This window comes from Accipiter gentilis, chromosome 1 (assembly GCF_929443795.1).
Source record: "Accipiter gentilis chromosome 1, bAccGen1.1, whole genome shotgun sequence".
In the NCBI taxonomy this organism is placed as follows: domain Eukaryota; kingdom Metazoa; phylum Chordata; class Aves; order Accipitriformes; family Accipitridae; genus Astur; species Astur gentilis.
Genome location: NC_064880.1, coordinates 53,165,783 through 53,181,423, shown reverse-complemented (window position 1 = coordinate 53,181,423; position 15,641 = coordinate 53,165,783). Strand labels below are relative to the sequence as shown.

The 15,641-nt window shown below is 41.3% G+C and overlaps 2 protein-coding genes across 7 annotated transcripts in view; one reads left to right on the top strand and one right to left on the bottom strand.

The window, feature by feature from the left end:
- TNFAIP6 (TNF alpha induced protein 6) overlaps positions 1-4,738 on the bottom strand; it is a 31,176-nt gene extending 26,438 nt beyond the window's left edge. Inside the window, exons 1-2 of the mRNA XM_049792858.1 lie at positions 4,631-4,738; positions 4,369-4,464 (exon numbers count right to left, since the gene is read on the bottom strand). The gene's annotated coding sequence lies outside the window, so the exon portion shown is untranslated. The remainder of the gene's footprint in view (positions 1-4,368; positions 4,465-4,630) is intronic.
- A 168-nt stretch (positions 4,739-4,906) lies between these two features.
- Positions 4,907-15,584, top strand: NMI (N-myc and STAT interactor). 6 transcript variants are annotated; one of them, XM_049792515.1, is made up of 11 exons: positions 4,907-5,088; positions 5,903-5,978; positions 6,241-6,291; positions 7,872-7,949; positions 8,242-8,400; positions 9,860-9,967; positions 11,106-11,268; positions 12,156-12,262; positions 12,379-12,568; positions 13,226-13,332; positions 14,296-15,584. In XM_049792515.1, exons 3-11 carry the CDS (start codon positions 6,247-6,249, stop codon positions 14,482-14,484), a joined length of 1,146 nt encoding a protein of 381 aa, XP_049648472.1. In that variant the 5' UTR covers positions 4,907-5,088; positions 5,903-5,978; positions 6,241-6,246; the 3' UTR covers positions 14,485-15,584. The 6 variants fall into 6 exon arrangements, with proteins under 6 accessions (XP_049648472.1, XP_049648375.1, XP_049648289.1 ...); XM_049792418.1 differs by lacking the exon at positions 5,903-5,978; XM_049792332.1 differs by having other exon boundaries at positions 4,907-5,978.
- Positions 15,585-15,641: the final 57 nt, after the last annotated feature.

Below are 15,641 nucleotides of genomic sequence, written 5' to 3'. Positions count from 1 at the left end.
CTAGCGGTTGTGCTGGGACTATTTACTAAACCACTGCATTGCCTCATACTACCGTGTTCTGGGACACACATCTTAGGGAAGCTGAAACATTCCCAAGTCTTGCTGGACGCATTTCAGAATCCTTCCAGATTGGTATAAAGTATTTATTTCATAATTCTGCTTGTGTTGGAACTGGACTTGTACATTTATGAGAGGCAGATATTTGACATCTAAAGGTGCTGGATGTTCATTGTCATGTATATTTTTCTCTCTTGCCTTGCTAGAAAAAAGGACCCAAAAAAGGACTATGTTTTGTCATGCCTAAAATGTAGGCCCCTTGAAACAAAATCTGGAACCTCCTCTATGGCACTGAGGCACCCTATACCACATCAGACAATGAGGCTGTATTTTGATGAGTGCTTTAAGCCATGATACGCTGCCAGCACCACTGAAATAAATTGTTATTCACTCCTGCTGAGCTTACTGACCCTGCTGCATGCCACCCCCTCCTGGGATGGCACACTGTTTTTTGACCACAGCATGAACTGAAATGAGCCAGCTAAGAGCAACTTTGTTCAGGGTTAGTTTTTAAGCTGGTCCATTTCCCAGTCTAGATTGCCACATGGCTGCATGAACGCTCAGGATATGGGAGAAATAGGGGAATGAAGGGTAGATAGGACAGCTTCTTTAGAGACACCACCTTCCGTGTGTTCTTGGTGTCCCTTTGACATCAGGGTTTGATGAACTACAGACTTTAGTATCTCAGCGGTGGGATCCATGGTGATTTTCAATGCTGCTTAGAAGTCTGTGCACTGCGTAAGATATCACCTACGGTTACTAAGAATACAATAAATGTAAGATCCAGATCTGCCCCTCTCCAGGGCCTGGCACTGCACCAAGGATAGAAAGAAGAAATTCTGTTTTCCTGGGGTTTATAGGTTTTTTTTTCCCAGTAACTGAGTAGGGATCACTAAGGGTGGGAGGTGGTACAGCAATCATCATTCCCTTTAGGCAGGCTAGCCGCTGGACAAAGTGCAAAGGATTGGGACACCTGGGTTCACTGAAGAGAGGTCAAACCTGTTTCTCCCAGTTGCTGGAACAGTGCTTTGACCACATGATACTGGTTGCTCTGGGACATGGGGTCCCTGTTCTCTCTCTCAGAATGTGTGAAAACTTATCAAAGAACACAGGAGAAAAAGCATTGATAAACAGGAATCATGATTGTACCCTGCTTATTAAGGAATGTATTTGTGTGATAAAGTGTGGACAGAATACATAAGCAGGTCCTTAAAGAAGAACCTGAAATTTTATTTCTTTTTCCAGGCTCTAATAATCTACAAAAGCATGCACCATTTTCCAGACTCTGCAAATCTTGAAGACAAGCAGGGAAGGCATCACTAGCCTCTGTTGGCCAGGTTTTGAAAGAAAGCACAAAATAAACTGGACAGCCGTGGAACATGATTCTGTTGGAGTATGAAAGTACCATACGTGACAGCAGAACACCTCAGTGGTTGAATGTGGCTTGTAAGCATTATCAAGCTAAAGCACTCAGAATTGCCATCATTAAGGTGCTACGAGACCTGTCTGGAGAACAAGGCTCCTTTGCAGCTGGGGTACCTCAAGGATCAGATGGACACTGAGCAAGGTTTTCATTAAGACAGTTATGATCTAAGCACCTAAATTCCATTTACTTCCTTCTTTGGATCTGTTCTAACTTTAAAAGACCCCAAATACTCTCCCCCTGAAGGTAATGCCATGAGATTCTTAACAGTTACTGTCCAGAAGCTGAGGTATGGTCAAGTTGTTTTGGTACCAATAAAAGGTAAGCTTATGGCTGTAAACCTTCTTCCAGATTAATCAGAGTATTTCCTGCTGTAGATGAGTCCTAATCCTACACTGCCAGAAGGGTCATGGTTTTCTTTTGAAGTTTCCAGTTCAGATTTCTAGGCTCATCAAGAGTTTTTCAGACTCCTGAAGAACAAGTTTGGTATCAACGCAGACTGCTCAGAGAAATCCTGAAAGTTTTAAAGCTTCTTGTACTCTATGCTATATTTTACTCCTTGATTTTCCCCTTTAGCTAGACTCTTCAGAGTTATGAAATCAATGCTTTTCCCTTCTCACTGATTCATATGTGGTTAACACTATAAATTCACAACACATAGAAATCAATTAACATATCAACTCCAAGTCAACTCCATTTCAGTTAAGGAACTTGGCACAGTTCAGTATCTCCAATAAATTTCCTTCACCAAACAAACACAAACACACTGTTCAGTTCAAATCCCAAAGCAGGCCATGTAAACAGATTGGCGTTGCTGCATTCCCTGGAGTTTGGAGAAATAAGGCTCCTTCAGATCAGCAGTGACTTCCCAACATGACCACGGTTACTGGACAACAGCCTGCCACTCTGACATTTAATTCTGAAATCTGATGTACTTAGGTCATAACATAATCACCTCCTCCTCCCTGGCTACTCCAGCTAAACCTCTCCCTTTTACTCATCTCATTAGTAACCAAGTTTGTGTTTATAAAGCAATAGTAAACACAGTTATCCATTGTCAAGGCATAAAATAATAATAAAAAATCTTGAATATAGGGTCATAGTTTCATCCACTTATCTTAAAAACCAGATAAGGACATTTGAAATTGCCATAATAATTACCCCATGGGTAAAACTCCCACTGAATTTAGTGGCACAAGGTGATTGCTATCCAAACAGGGTGCAATCCAAGATCCCCTTTGTATAGCCAATGAAAGCAAAAGTTCTGAAAACCTTGATGTGGCTGCTCTTGCGCAGGCCTCATCAACCGTGCACGCAGAGCCCAACCAATTTCACTGCAATGCTTCGCTGCTATACAGCTCCTCCTGCTTTTCTCTGAAAGTAGAAATCCACATCTGCTAAGTGACAAAGTCAGCTTCTACTTGTTCCCCAACTATTTGGCATATTTTGATTTTTTGAGGATTAATTTCTTTAACAGTCAGCGCTGATGGACTGCTAATCATACAAAATACTCTGGCCAATGAGTACAAGTCTGTCTGCAGTTTTGAGGGCAACATTTAAAAGATTAGTCAGCTTAGTTTTAAAGGAAACCTGAAAGAAATACTCTTTATTTTTTTTCTCGCTCTAGGACATAGGCATTGCCCAAATTTTGTTCATGAGTGCAATGCATCTATTATAATTATCTAAATAGATAGTAAGTCTTGAATTCAATCAGCTGCATCCCACTGCTCAGGTACAATCTTGGATGCATTGTGTGCTCCTGAATCCAAGAGCTACTAGTGAAAGATTCATGTGGTACTTTCCTTTCACCCACTCATGCTGAAGTACACACACTTTGTACCTGCCACCTGACAGCTCCCATGAAGAGAAGTCCAGTCTGTCCTAGCAACATAATCTGCACGACAAAGTGAGTCATAGCAGCTCTCTGAGGATCAATAAGAGACTCTTTCCCTTGGTTACCTACATGAAGAAGGATCATTCAGTAACCAAAGCCTTTTACTCTCCCCTTCAATGAAGAGTCAGTGCTTTCTCTTCTTCAAACCTATCATCACGGAAATCAAAGCGGTTTTTTTTTCCCCGAAGCAGCTCTTCCCTGAAATCTCTTCATAAAATGAGTGCCCACTGGCTAACACAGCAAATGTTTGCAACCATATGTCACTTCACATCAGTCCACATTTCGTGACTTCTCTAAGCTGACTCATATGCATGCTAAAGCTCTCCTCCCCTTCTTTCCATATGCTGGCACTAGCTGTTGTAGTCAGATCTGGGAACTGATCTGGCCAAAAATGGGGCTTTTTTGGGGGGGAAGGATAGGAGGTAGTTGTCAGATCAGTGCTCCAATCCAACTCACCAAACACATGCTATGGCCAGCCAAAGGACTTGAAAAAACCTGAGAGCCCTTAAACACTTAGCGCAGAATGAAGTTGGCATTGCCTATAGACTGCCTATCAATGACCTTGTTGCCCAATTCTGGGCATGTCTACCATGGATCATTTTTATGAATCTATATACGGAAAGGTTTATAAATCAACCACATATCTCTTGGAAGGAGGATGAAGCCCCCTCCTTGATGAGAGATGGCTGCCACCCCCAGCCCTAGGGCCCTGCCTCATCCCCCTGACCCAAGATGGTGGGCTCCCTTCGAGATGGCGGGCTGCTGCCGTTTCCAGGGAAAGGGCGGCGTGGTCACCGCCTGCCACTCCGTTTTCCAGGGTTCTCCCAGAAATTATTTTTTTTGAATGCAGCATCTCCATCAGCAAAGGGTCTTTCTGTCACCGAATGTTTTAAGCCTATCGCCACAGCCTGTCCTACTCCTTATAATGCGACACACAAGTCCCAGAGAATGTGGTTTTAAACAGGCAAACAAACGATAAATAAAGCAAATTCACCAGGATTAGCTTGAGGACGCCAAGCCTTGGTCACTTTACTTCACAGAAAGATCCAGAGGCCAAACCAGTCAAGCTTTCAGTCACGTTAAGAGCCGGCTGAAAAAGAGCAGAAACGGAAGGGAGGTGATGGCCGACTCCAAGCCTTCGTGCCCTCCCTGAAGGCGCAGCCTTTCGTCACCCACCCTCTCCCTACCCTTCCCCGGGATTTTCCCCTTTTTTCGGCAGGACGCTACAATGCGGACGCTGCCCACGGGCTATTTACCAGCGATGCCTCAGGGCTCCGCAGCCGAAATCCACACCCCCCCCCCCCCCCCCCCGCGCCGTTTAGCTTGAGGGACGGTGGGACGCCCAACCCTCACGCCCCTCCGGGGGGGTGGATGGGGTAGAGGGCAAGGGCGGGAGACCGCCTTGCCGCCGAGGGAGGCGGCCCGGCCGGGCTTCCCACCGCTGAGGAGGCGGCGGAGGACGCTGCCGTCTCCCTCCAACGTGATTTCGAGGAAAAGGAGCGGCGGCCTCCGCGGGGACCGGGGCTCCCCCCCACCCCCCAAAGTGTGACAGGATGGTGGGCGGGGGGAGGAAAGGAGACCGGCGGACCCGCCAGCTCCTCCTCCGTCCTGCGGGAAAGCGAAACCGAAAGCCGGCGGCCCCGGTCGCGGCGGGGAGGTGATTTCGGAGGGGTCGTGGGGAACCCGGCTGCCTCCGCAGGGACCCGCGGCTTCTGTAAGTTGTGTGAGCCCCGGCTTGCGTCCTCAGGCCGGGGAGACCGCTTCGTCTCCCGCCCCGGTGCCCGCCGGTGCTCGCCCTCGCCGGGCAGCGAGCCTCGGGCTCTTGGTGTCGATCGGCTTCGGGGGAGGGGGTGGCCGGAGGGGGTGGCTGGGACGCGGTCTCTGGTCTCAGCCCCAGAGGTTGGGCTGCTAGAGCTTCGAGCGTGGGGGCCAGCCGCCTTGTCGGTCCCCCGGACCATGAGGGAAAGCATGGCGGAGCGGACGAGGCTGGCCTGGTAGCCGCCGGCTGGGCCATCCTGTGGAGAAACCAAGGGCAGATGTTTTATCGGTTACGGTACTTTCGCTTTTCTAAATCAAGAATCGGTACGTAAGTCAGTAAATTTTGGTTACTGAACGCAAATCAGAAGGGGATTCCCGGATCGTTAACCGAAGACGGCCTCCATTTCAAGCCTCGTTCTTCAGTGCGACTGGTGTCGGGTAAAAACCAAGCTCAGGATTTCCAGGTGAGAGCGTCGGAAACGTCCAGCCGGGTCAGGATGCCGGGCTGCCCGCTGCTCAGGTCTTGACAGTTGGTAGACGACACTGCTTAGACAGTGTCTAACCCGTGGTGCGAAGCCCTTGCGCTGCCCCGGCATCCACAGGTTGGATTTGCTTGGAAATCTGTGCGCCTTAGCGTCTCTTTCTGGATCAGCGGCCCAGGACCTTATCTAAATTCCTTGTTATCTGCCTCCACAAAACGTTGCGGCAACAGATTCCAGATTTTACATTGTCTGTTGTGTGAAGGAAATGTTTTCATTTGTGTTAAGCAGGATTAAGAGTTATCTCTCTGAAGCACAGAACATACAGGATGTTAAGCATGTGTAACATTACAAAAGTAGTGTAAAGGTAAGTACGTAAGTTTCAGGACAAAAAAATTAAGTTGTGCTATACAGAATTCCTCACATATGTCTCTGGCTTTTATGCTTAGTAAGGAAGGAGGCTTCAGATATCCAATATATATCACTTTTGCCTGTAAAATGATAGAACATTTACATTTAAAAATTCTTTTAGCTCAACACGGCTTCTGGTATTCCTTTCTGGTATTCTGTTCTGCTGCAAAAAAAAGCCAATACACACAATGTTGTAATTTTTTTTCCTTTTCCCTCAGGTTTCAATGGATTTTACAAGTCCCCCGCTATCTTTACAAGATAATGGTTTTGTGAGTATTTCCTCATGTGCTGCCTGGAAAAAAAATATCTGTATTTGACAACAGTATTCCTGAATGAAGGTTTCTGGTAGGACTGCTAGGACAGTGCTTCTGAAACTTCTTGTCTCATCTTCTTCCATCCTTTAATACCTTGGACATTCCTCATTCCCGCCTCCTGTTGCCATAGGGAGAGTCCCATTCCAAAGTGTCTGCATTAAAGATTCCGTTAGAATTTTCCTGCCCTACCTCGCTTACTCAGCTGTCTCTGTGGAGGTTTCTTAGGGGAATTTCCTTTTTCCTGGTGCCTCCCTTGATTCAGTTCCTGCAGTGCGGCAAGTAGTTTGGATGGGGCTTTCCCTGGGATTTCTTGTGTTTTCCTTGTTATTTTTTTCCTTCTTTCAGGTTGAAAACTATTGTCTTAGACCATTTCTCAGTAAAAAAAGAGGCAACCTTTCTTATCAGCTTCCAGCTGTGGCAGGTGCATCCTTCTACTTTCCTGCACTCAATCCCTTGAGCGAAGGATTTTTTTTTCTGGTTTTAAGTTATATGCAGATGGGGATTTCCCTGTTGCTTAATAGGCATTTGAAACTGGACAAAATAGTGGAAAAAATTATTTTATATTTTATTGTTTTTAGGAAATACCCAGCATTACCAAGAGAATTGACAAGATTATCTAATTTAGATCTTTTCCATGCCTAAGTTTTATGGTTCACATTCAAGTTTTATGTAATCTTAAGTAAAAGGGAGGGATTGCTTCAACAGGTCTCTTTGGATTTTTTTTTTTTTTTCTTTTCTGCAGAATATTGCAGCCATAGAAACAAAACAGAACAGAGAAGATTGTCTGTCTTCTTGGGCTTTATCCAGTTGTAGTTTTCCCATGCTTGTGAACTTCTGCCCTGAAGTACTTAAATTCTGAAATGCTTCTTTTATCACCTTCCTCCTGCTTGTTGTTACCTTTTATTGTCCAATCTCCCTGAGCTTTGAAGCATCGGGTCTTGAAATTTTTTCCTCATTAGGCCTGTATATTCTCTTAGAGGAACTGCTGAGAAAGCATACAGATAAACACTTGTGGGTTTGAGGGGCTTAGATCCCTATGGAAGAATATAGAGACAGCTTGCTTTTATTATTTATCAGAATACTAGCCTGTGAATATTTTCAGTTGGATAGTTAGCAAATAATGATTACTGACCAGGATCCATTTTCTTAGATTTTTGTCCTGTCCAGCCATTGAAATAGTTCAATGATTTGGCCTAAGTGTCTGAATGCATTTTTTAAAAATTATGTGGTATATGCTATTCTCTGGCATGCAGATAGGAAGGTTTAATTATGATATATAATTGGTCCCTCAAAATGTTTGACTCACCACATGTCTGACCTGTGTAACTGGAGAAAAACAGCAAATGGGCACACAGGCAAAATACATTGGACTTTCATTAACAGACATACATTGAAAACTACCATGGCAAAACACTTCATCTGGCTGCAGAGGGTTTATTTTTTTTACTTTGAAGATTCATTTGAATTGTTTGAAGTGTCTCAGTTATTGCCTAGTGGAGGGGAAAACCTGTGTGTGCCTTTTCTTTTCTCTCCAGAGTATGGCAACCCCTGACACTTCTGGCACATCAAAAGATGAGATGGAAAGACTTGAGGGAGAACTGAAGAAATGGAAGGCAAGTTCTACAAAGCACATAGAATCTTGGAAATTAGCTGAAGATACTTGGAAGACCTTTAGTCCAGCCTTCTAAAACCAAATCAACCTTCCCTCAATTGTAGCATGTTTGTCTAACTTGTCCTCTAATCTTCAGTGGTACATGCTTGTGTTGATCTCAGTGGTAACTACACTTGTAAGTCTAAGAAAAATATTTAGCCAAAGTGTTAAAAATAAATAAAGGTCTTACTTAAGGTTTTGTTTGTTCCCGTGAAAGAAAAAAATTTAAAAGTCTTTTTCTTTTTACTATCCAGGAAAGAGTTGAAAAAGCTGAAGAAACAAAAGCTGACCTTTTTCTCTGTAAATTAAGTGCTGATGAAGAGTGTGTTAAAGCAGAGGAGGAGCTGATAAAGCTAAAGGACTTTCAAGAGAAAGAGCATAAGAACATAATTATGTCTAGGGACACCCATGAGGTATGGAGAAGGCTTACTCATAACTGTTAGTATTTGGGGAGTTGTGAAGGAGGTGTTGATTAGAAAAAATAAGAGTAATATTTCCTTTTCAGTTTGAATGGCTTTACTGGTTTGCAGACTGTATGACTAGAATGTTCTACACGTAGTTTTCCAGGGGCAGATTAAGAATCAGTGCAATAAAATAAGTCTTACAGCAATGTTGGAAGAGTGAAGGTAAAACTAAGACCTGTTTTATATAGAAGATGAAGGCTGACAAAACCAGTCTTCCTCTTCCAAGATTCACCAGTAACAGACGGGTTTCAGTTTTGCGTGATGCAGATAAAATTGAATGGATTGATTCTACTGCTTTGTCAACTCCCAGCCCGTCTTAGAAGATGTTACAGCACCCAAGGGGTTAGCATTTCTTAAGTGACAATGAGCTGGGCAAGAGACAGAACCTGTTTGAAGAGGCCTCCTCTCTCTAGAACTAGTTGGTCCTAGAACTAATTGGTTCATTACCTCAATATGCCATGTGTAGTCATTGGTACGGTAATAGGATAAGTTTCCATAAGCTGTCAAGGAGGTGGTTTCAGTGAAGTTTGGTTTGGCCTGTAAATCACTGATGACAGTTTATGGCTTCAATATTACAAGCTATTAAAATATAATTAATAGGTTAAGTACATTCAGGTTGGCACGAGATTTTCCGAAAGTTGGTTTTGGTTCTCCAGTCATAAGTGTTTGGCTTTTATACCCAGAAGAGGTCATTATCATCATCTTGCTTTTGTTTGACATTATCTTAAGCTGATGGGAACTGGTCTAAATGTCTCAAGTTGTTAATGACTTTAAAGGAGCCATCTTCTAATTGTGGATGGCTGGAGCTGACTACATCTGCTGTGTTTCCTTCTCATTCTGTTGTGTACCCTGTCCAGGAAGTACTGGATTTAGTTACATGGGCTTTATGCCCATTTAGGATTCATTGGTGTGGAGGAAGCATGTAGCAAGTAGGAGGTAGAAGAGGTGTTCCCTCTTCCGTGCTAAAGTATAAAGAGGGAAGAGAGCAGTTTGTTAGAAACTGCCCTTACCTGGTAAACTTTTCAGAAAAGGGAATAACAGTTACTAAGATCACACATGGTATAAAAAAATAAAATGTTTATGTGTTGACATAGGCTCTGACCTTGCATGTATAAGGAACTGACATAACTATGGAAAGTGCTGTGCAATTTATGGTACACTTGGTGCTTGGAAACACTAACGCCTCTCTTCAAAAACCCTCTTACTGTAATTTACTTTGACTGAAACTGTTCCTCAGTGAGTGAATTTACCTTGCAGATAGTTAAAGCTATGCAAAAAATGCATTGTGCACGGCTGTCGTGTAGAATAATTAAAAATTGAAACAGTTTCTGATGTCTGCAGATTTTGCTGAAATACATTTGTGTCTTCTATGTGTTTAATTTTGCATGTAATACTTTTTGGGCTGTAGAGAGAACTCCATGGACTAATTGAAGAAAACGCTGAGCTGAAGAGAGAGATTGAAAAGCTCAAAGAAGACCTTGCAAAATGTAGTTCAGGGCTTTCACGGCACGGTCAGGTAAAGTTTTAAATATATTGCAATTTGTCTTTTGGAAGAGCACACTTTTATTTTGCCAGTTCTAGGCCATTGGGCCCAGTTGTTCAGCATTTGAACCTCTACTCATTTCAATATAAAATACAGCATGAAGTTTTATTTTCTTATTTTACCTGGCAAGATAATGTGTTTATACAGAGCTTGAAATTCTATGCAAGTGTTACCTTGTTGAATGATAACAATGTTACAATACTAGCTTTAGCTTTCTAAATTACATTTCTCATTTTAGGAGATGTCAGTTAAGTCCAGCCTCCTAAATTTCCTATGCAGTCATTGGACAGGGCAAGACTCCTCTAGAAGGAGATTCAGTATGAACAGGGGGCTACACCCAGTGTCTGAATTATCTTTAGGAAGAGTCTGTCTCTTTCCATTGCAGCAGAGGAAAGAAAGGAGGCTCACAGATAAGATGCTGGTTTTGAAGATAGGTGGCAGGAATGCTTTAATTACTCTGGTTATTTTATCTTGACACAAACAGTATTTTTCTTCTACAGAGGGTTTTATTTTGAAATAGTTACGTAAAGGGGAAAAAAGAGTTATGTGAAACTCCCTCAAGTCTATCAGAGCAGCCTTTCCCAACCAACATTTTCATGAACAGTTTTAATCTATCCTAGTTATAAAATACGTCGATATTCTTACCTATTTTACTAAGATGGCAACAAACAAGGCTGTTCATTAGTAGACTTCCCATTGCTGTAGAGCAGTGATGCAATTAGGCAAGAATAAATGGCAACACAAGTGACTCCGATACTTGCATTTTGCAAATTTGAGACACCAAAAGTATTCTACTTCTGCAGGTGGGAATCCCTGTGGACTTCAATTTAATTTTTACTGTGTACAGTCAAGTTTAAGTTCAAAGTTAATCAAAGGGGAAAAAAAACCCACCCCACCTTATTGACAAAAATCCCAGGAATAGACAAGTACAACTAGTCAGTTTAGTAAGAAGCGTTCTACCTGTTCAACGAGCCATGACTTCAATCTGACTATTAAACTTAAAAAGACCAAAATACAGGTAGCACTTCAAGGAAAGACTACCATTCATTTTTCTGTTCTGCAATAAATCACAGAAATGATTTTTTTTCCTATCTTGATTCTAAAATATTAGATTAAAAAAAATGTAGCAGAAATGAAAATGAAGTTCAGTCACATGGAAGAAATGAAGAATGACTATGCAGATATGAATACTCACTGTGTTTTTGGTGTAACTACAAAACTCCCATTCAGACTGAATCAAAATCAGGCACTGCTTACTTTTGAAGACGAAGAAGGTATGACACATATTTTATGTATAAAATTAATGTCTCTGTTGTATTTCATTGCCAAAGGAAAAAGATGTACATAAACATGTTGGAAAAAAAAAATCAACAACAGCCAAAGAAAGAATATACAGAGAACCTTTCACTATTATGATACCAATCAGTAGGAAAAAAATTCTTGCAAGAGCTCTGCATGTTTTTGTTGGATTACCAGATTTCTGCTCCCAGCTAATACAAACAATGCTTGGTGTTTGAAATTGGGAATATGTTTCTACCTCACAGAGTATTGTCAAGAATGAGTCAAAATGTTTTGACAGCAGAATTTGGTTATTTTCTTTACTCTGGCCAGTACCTTATTCTGACAGCAGTTATGTTGGTTAAGTGTACACATCAGATGATGGGTAGATCTGGGACGACAGAGGGATGGTGCAGTCTGTAACTTGCCTGCTTTCCACTGAGATGCTTGCTGTTGGGACAGCCTGGTGCCTGCCTTCAAGGAGCCTGCAGGCAGTCTGGCTGGGCCTGCTTGCTGGGTGGCTCAGTTATGCAAGTATATTCCAGATACAAAACTAGTGTCTGATTCATTTCTTTCAGCTAAAATCTAACATTGCTAATAGGCATTCTCCGCACCTGGTAGCGATATGTGGTTTTCATCCAAGGATATTTTCTGTACTGCTCTAGAGATAGTATGATATTTTACCTGTTGCCTATAACCACTGAGACTTTATGGAAGTAGACATGCCTGAAGTCAGGGGTAGTGGGATCTGGTTGCCTAACTGTTATTTGTTTCTTCTTTATTGATTCAAAAGGAGATTTTGCTTAAGTGAGTGGGGAATAGTTTTGGTTTTATAATGATTAAATGAGGCTTTTCATGTCTGAAAACTTGTGATTTCCCTTAGTTGCCCAGAGACTGGTAAAAATGGGTAAGCATGCTGTGAACCTGGACAGCAAAATAGCAGATGTGAGAGTGAAGCCTTTTGCACTTGAAATGGGAGTCAAGTTTGAGGTAATCAACTGTGATATGAAACTGTAAAGATACGAACTTGCAGTACTTAAAAAGCTTTAAGTTCAGTTTTTTGGGTGTTTTTAGTTACAAAGTTCACAAAGAATTAATTTTTTTAGCTTCATGTTACTATTTCTGGAAAGAAGATCAATGTTTCAGAAGTACCTGAGCTATCCATTCCTGAAGACTGGATGAGAGACAAATTAGAGCTGAATTTCTACAAATCTGAAGAGGGAGGAGGAGAAGTAGAAAATGTGAACTATGACAAGCAGTCTAGAACAGCTGTTATTACATTCCTCAGACCTGGAGGTATAGTATGTAATACTTTGTTAGGTAGATGTACAGGCCGTATTGTCCATTCTGTGTTACATTCCATTCCATATTACATTCTGTGTTTACTTAACCACTGAATGTAGCAAATTCTTCCCACAGAGAGTTAAGTAGATCAGGAAAAGATGTGGGTTCACCCACACATCTGTAAATAAAGCAGTATTTCATCATATTCCTTTTTGATCAAACATGACCTGATATGCAGTTTGCGAGCTTTCTTTCTTTCTTAACTTTGTCAAACCCCTATTTTTTTCTTTGCATTGCTGGACACATATTGCAAAAAGAAAATTAGGAAAATGTGTTTGATTTAAGCTCTTGTTTCATGACAATGAAGTTAGACAGGCATTCAGATTGCCCAACTGTATGAAATTTGATGAAGATCAGTGGAGCCACATCCATTTAGAGCAGCTGCTTTAGATTTATTTCAGAAGCTTTTGTGGGTATTTAAGGATTTTGCTTTTTTTGGAAATGCCAAATAAACTTTCTGCAAAATGCATATGAAGAATCTACAAGTGTGCTATCATATATTAGTTTCCAAATCCATATAAGAAAAATTAGTCTGTTCTTTGATATGCTTACAAAATGCATTTTAGATTATATTCCTCTTACTCCTCTTTTTCTCATTCTCCATTACAGCAGCTAATGGCTTGGCGAGATGTACTAAATATCCTTTCTTTGTAAACGGAAGGTGCTATAGGCTTTCTGTTTCCCCAAACACCGACGTACACTTGGAAAAGTTTCAGGTAAAAGAATCTAGTCCAGGCTAACCGCTAAATAGAACAGATATGTGGGAAATATGAGAGACGGGCAGAATTTTCAGTTCTGAGGACTGCAGAAGCTTTTGTGTCATGCACTTTGTGGAACTTAATAGCAAGTGTGAGTCTGCAATATGGTGCTCTGCTTATAATCTTAGGTTTTGCAGTGTGAAAGCTATAATTTATTTTAAAAGAGTGTGCATGTCTTTCCTTGATCAAATTATATCATTACTTAACATAATGTCTGTGCTAGACAGGAGGCAAATACTGAATTGTCTGTGAAGTGAAGTAGGTTAATAGTAAACACAACAACGTTTTTCCAAGTCACAAAGCACTGTCATATTCATCCCTAATGAGAGGCCGTGTTGATAGTCTCAGCAGAGACCCTTGTTGTTCTATGAAACATTTGCTCATTCATTTTTTTTTTTTCATTCATTCATTCAACCCAAATAATGACTTCTTTTCCGGTAACACTAGTCTGCTTGCTCATCATATTCTCACTGAAATTGTCTTCTACTTTGTATGAATAGATTGTAATCAAGTCAGTATTGTGTATATAATCAGGCCTTTATAATTAAAGCATTGACTGGAGTGTGTGCATTTATGAGATACAACAGCATTCTTTGCAGGTGTGTATTATGTATTGGCATGGATTTTTATGGAGTGATGCTGTCTAGAGTCATCAACGATCCCCAAATCCAGTGTGTGGGACACACCAGTTCAGGAGGCTAGGTGCATTGCCTATTGAACTCTGTAGTGTATGACAGAGTTCTGAACTCCTGCTATTTTCAGTGACAGAAATATGCCACACTGTCCAAAGTCTTAAAATGTAATCAAAGATCCTAGCCATATCTGATCAAGGATATGTTTATTTCTAGTATCTGTGAGTTCCTTTAGATGTACGTGCAACAGCTGATGTGTAATAGGAGTTTGTTTTTCTTTCCTCAATAGCTCTATTGTGGGATTTCTAAGAAGACCATTCTGTTGAAAAGAATTGAAGAGATGGAAGATGACGAGGAAAGTGTACAGGACATGATTGAAATTCATTTTCAAAAGCCTAGTAATAGTGGTGGGGAAATAGAGAAAATCAAATATGTATCAAAAGAAGTAACGTGGGTTTGGTTTGAGGAGGATACTTAGAATGCCATATAGGAAACTGTAGATTGAACTCATGAAGTTCTGAGGTTTTGCTTCATGAGAGGCGTAGGAAGTTACGGAGACATTGTGCTTTAATGTTCTGAAATTACACTTGAAAAAGAGGAACTACCTGTCGTTCTGATTTGTGTAATGACACAGACTTTGGATGGAAATTCAGTAAAACTCACTGCTTGGCGTTCCAGAGGTTCCTAATTAAAGTCATAGAAAAAGTCTTTACCAGCACTTGAAACTTAATCTAAGATGGCTTTCTGCAAATTTGCAGATTCTGTATCTTGCAAATCTTAGATAGGTCACATACTCCAAAGTGGGATAAATCTGTTCCTTCTTACATTTTGGTGACAAAAGCCATATGTAATCTCAATCAAAAGCATCTTCACGGACCTGTGTTTTTTAAAGTGCCACAGCTTCAGAAGGTAGCTCGGACAGAACTCCAGTCCTGCTGAGACTGCTGTGTGCCACCGTAACTCAAATACCTGAAAAGAGTTATGCTGTAATTTCATAATATCCGCATTATCAAATTCTTCATAAAATTAAAATATAAAAAGGGAGAGTGCAAAACCACCACAGATGTACTCAGGAAATAGTGCCTATAAGGCAGTTCTTATAAAGAAATGACATAGCAGTAATGCTGCTTTTAGCTGTAGCAATGCTCTTACTTCTCTTAGGATCTGATGCAAATTCTGCTGAGCTTCCACTAAGTTAATAGCCTGGTTTTTTTTTGTTTTGATACTTGTTTCTACAGTTACCCTTTTTCCTCATTTTTGTTCATGGTTTTGCTTATTTTGAAATATTACAGTTAAGAATTGAGATGATTCTGTATCTAAAACAGATTGCTTTCTAAGAATGCTGGGGAGACAGTCCGATGGTGGGCGCTGTGTCTGAGGTATCTGTGTTGGTGCAGGTGACTGGCCCGGCTGCTGGCTCTGGGAGGGTCTGTAGAGAGGGGTCAGCTGGAAAAAGGCATACAGGCTTTATGGCAACTTAATTTTTCAGCATGTAAAATCACCCTTTTGTTTCCAGTTCATCCTTCCAGTTCTCATTCTAAAAGACCTTTGAAATAAAATGGAGATTCCAAGGAGGAATGTTTTTTCTTTTCTGCTGTGGTCCTTTTTAGTTGCTGCCCTTGGGGGCTGAAACGG

What these genes read in the sequence shown, in the direction of transcription:
- NMI (XM_049792418.1), top strand. Translation starts at nt 6,247, where the DNA reads ATGGATTTTACAAGTCCCCCGCTATCTTTACAAGATAATGGTTTT. An exon ending in GGCTTTCACGGCACGGTCAG is followed by an intron (nt 9,968 to 11,105) that starts GTAAAGTTTTAA and finishes CTAAAATATTAG; the next exon opens with ATTAAAAAAAATGTAGCAGA. An exon ending in TACACTTGGAAAAGTTTCAG is followed by an intron (nt 13,333 to 14,295) that starts GTAAAAGAATCT and finishes TTTCCTCAATAG; the next exon opens with CTCTATTGTGGGATTTCTAA.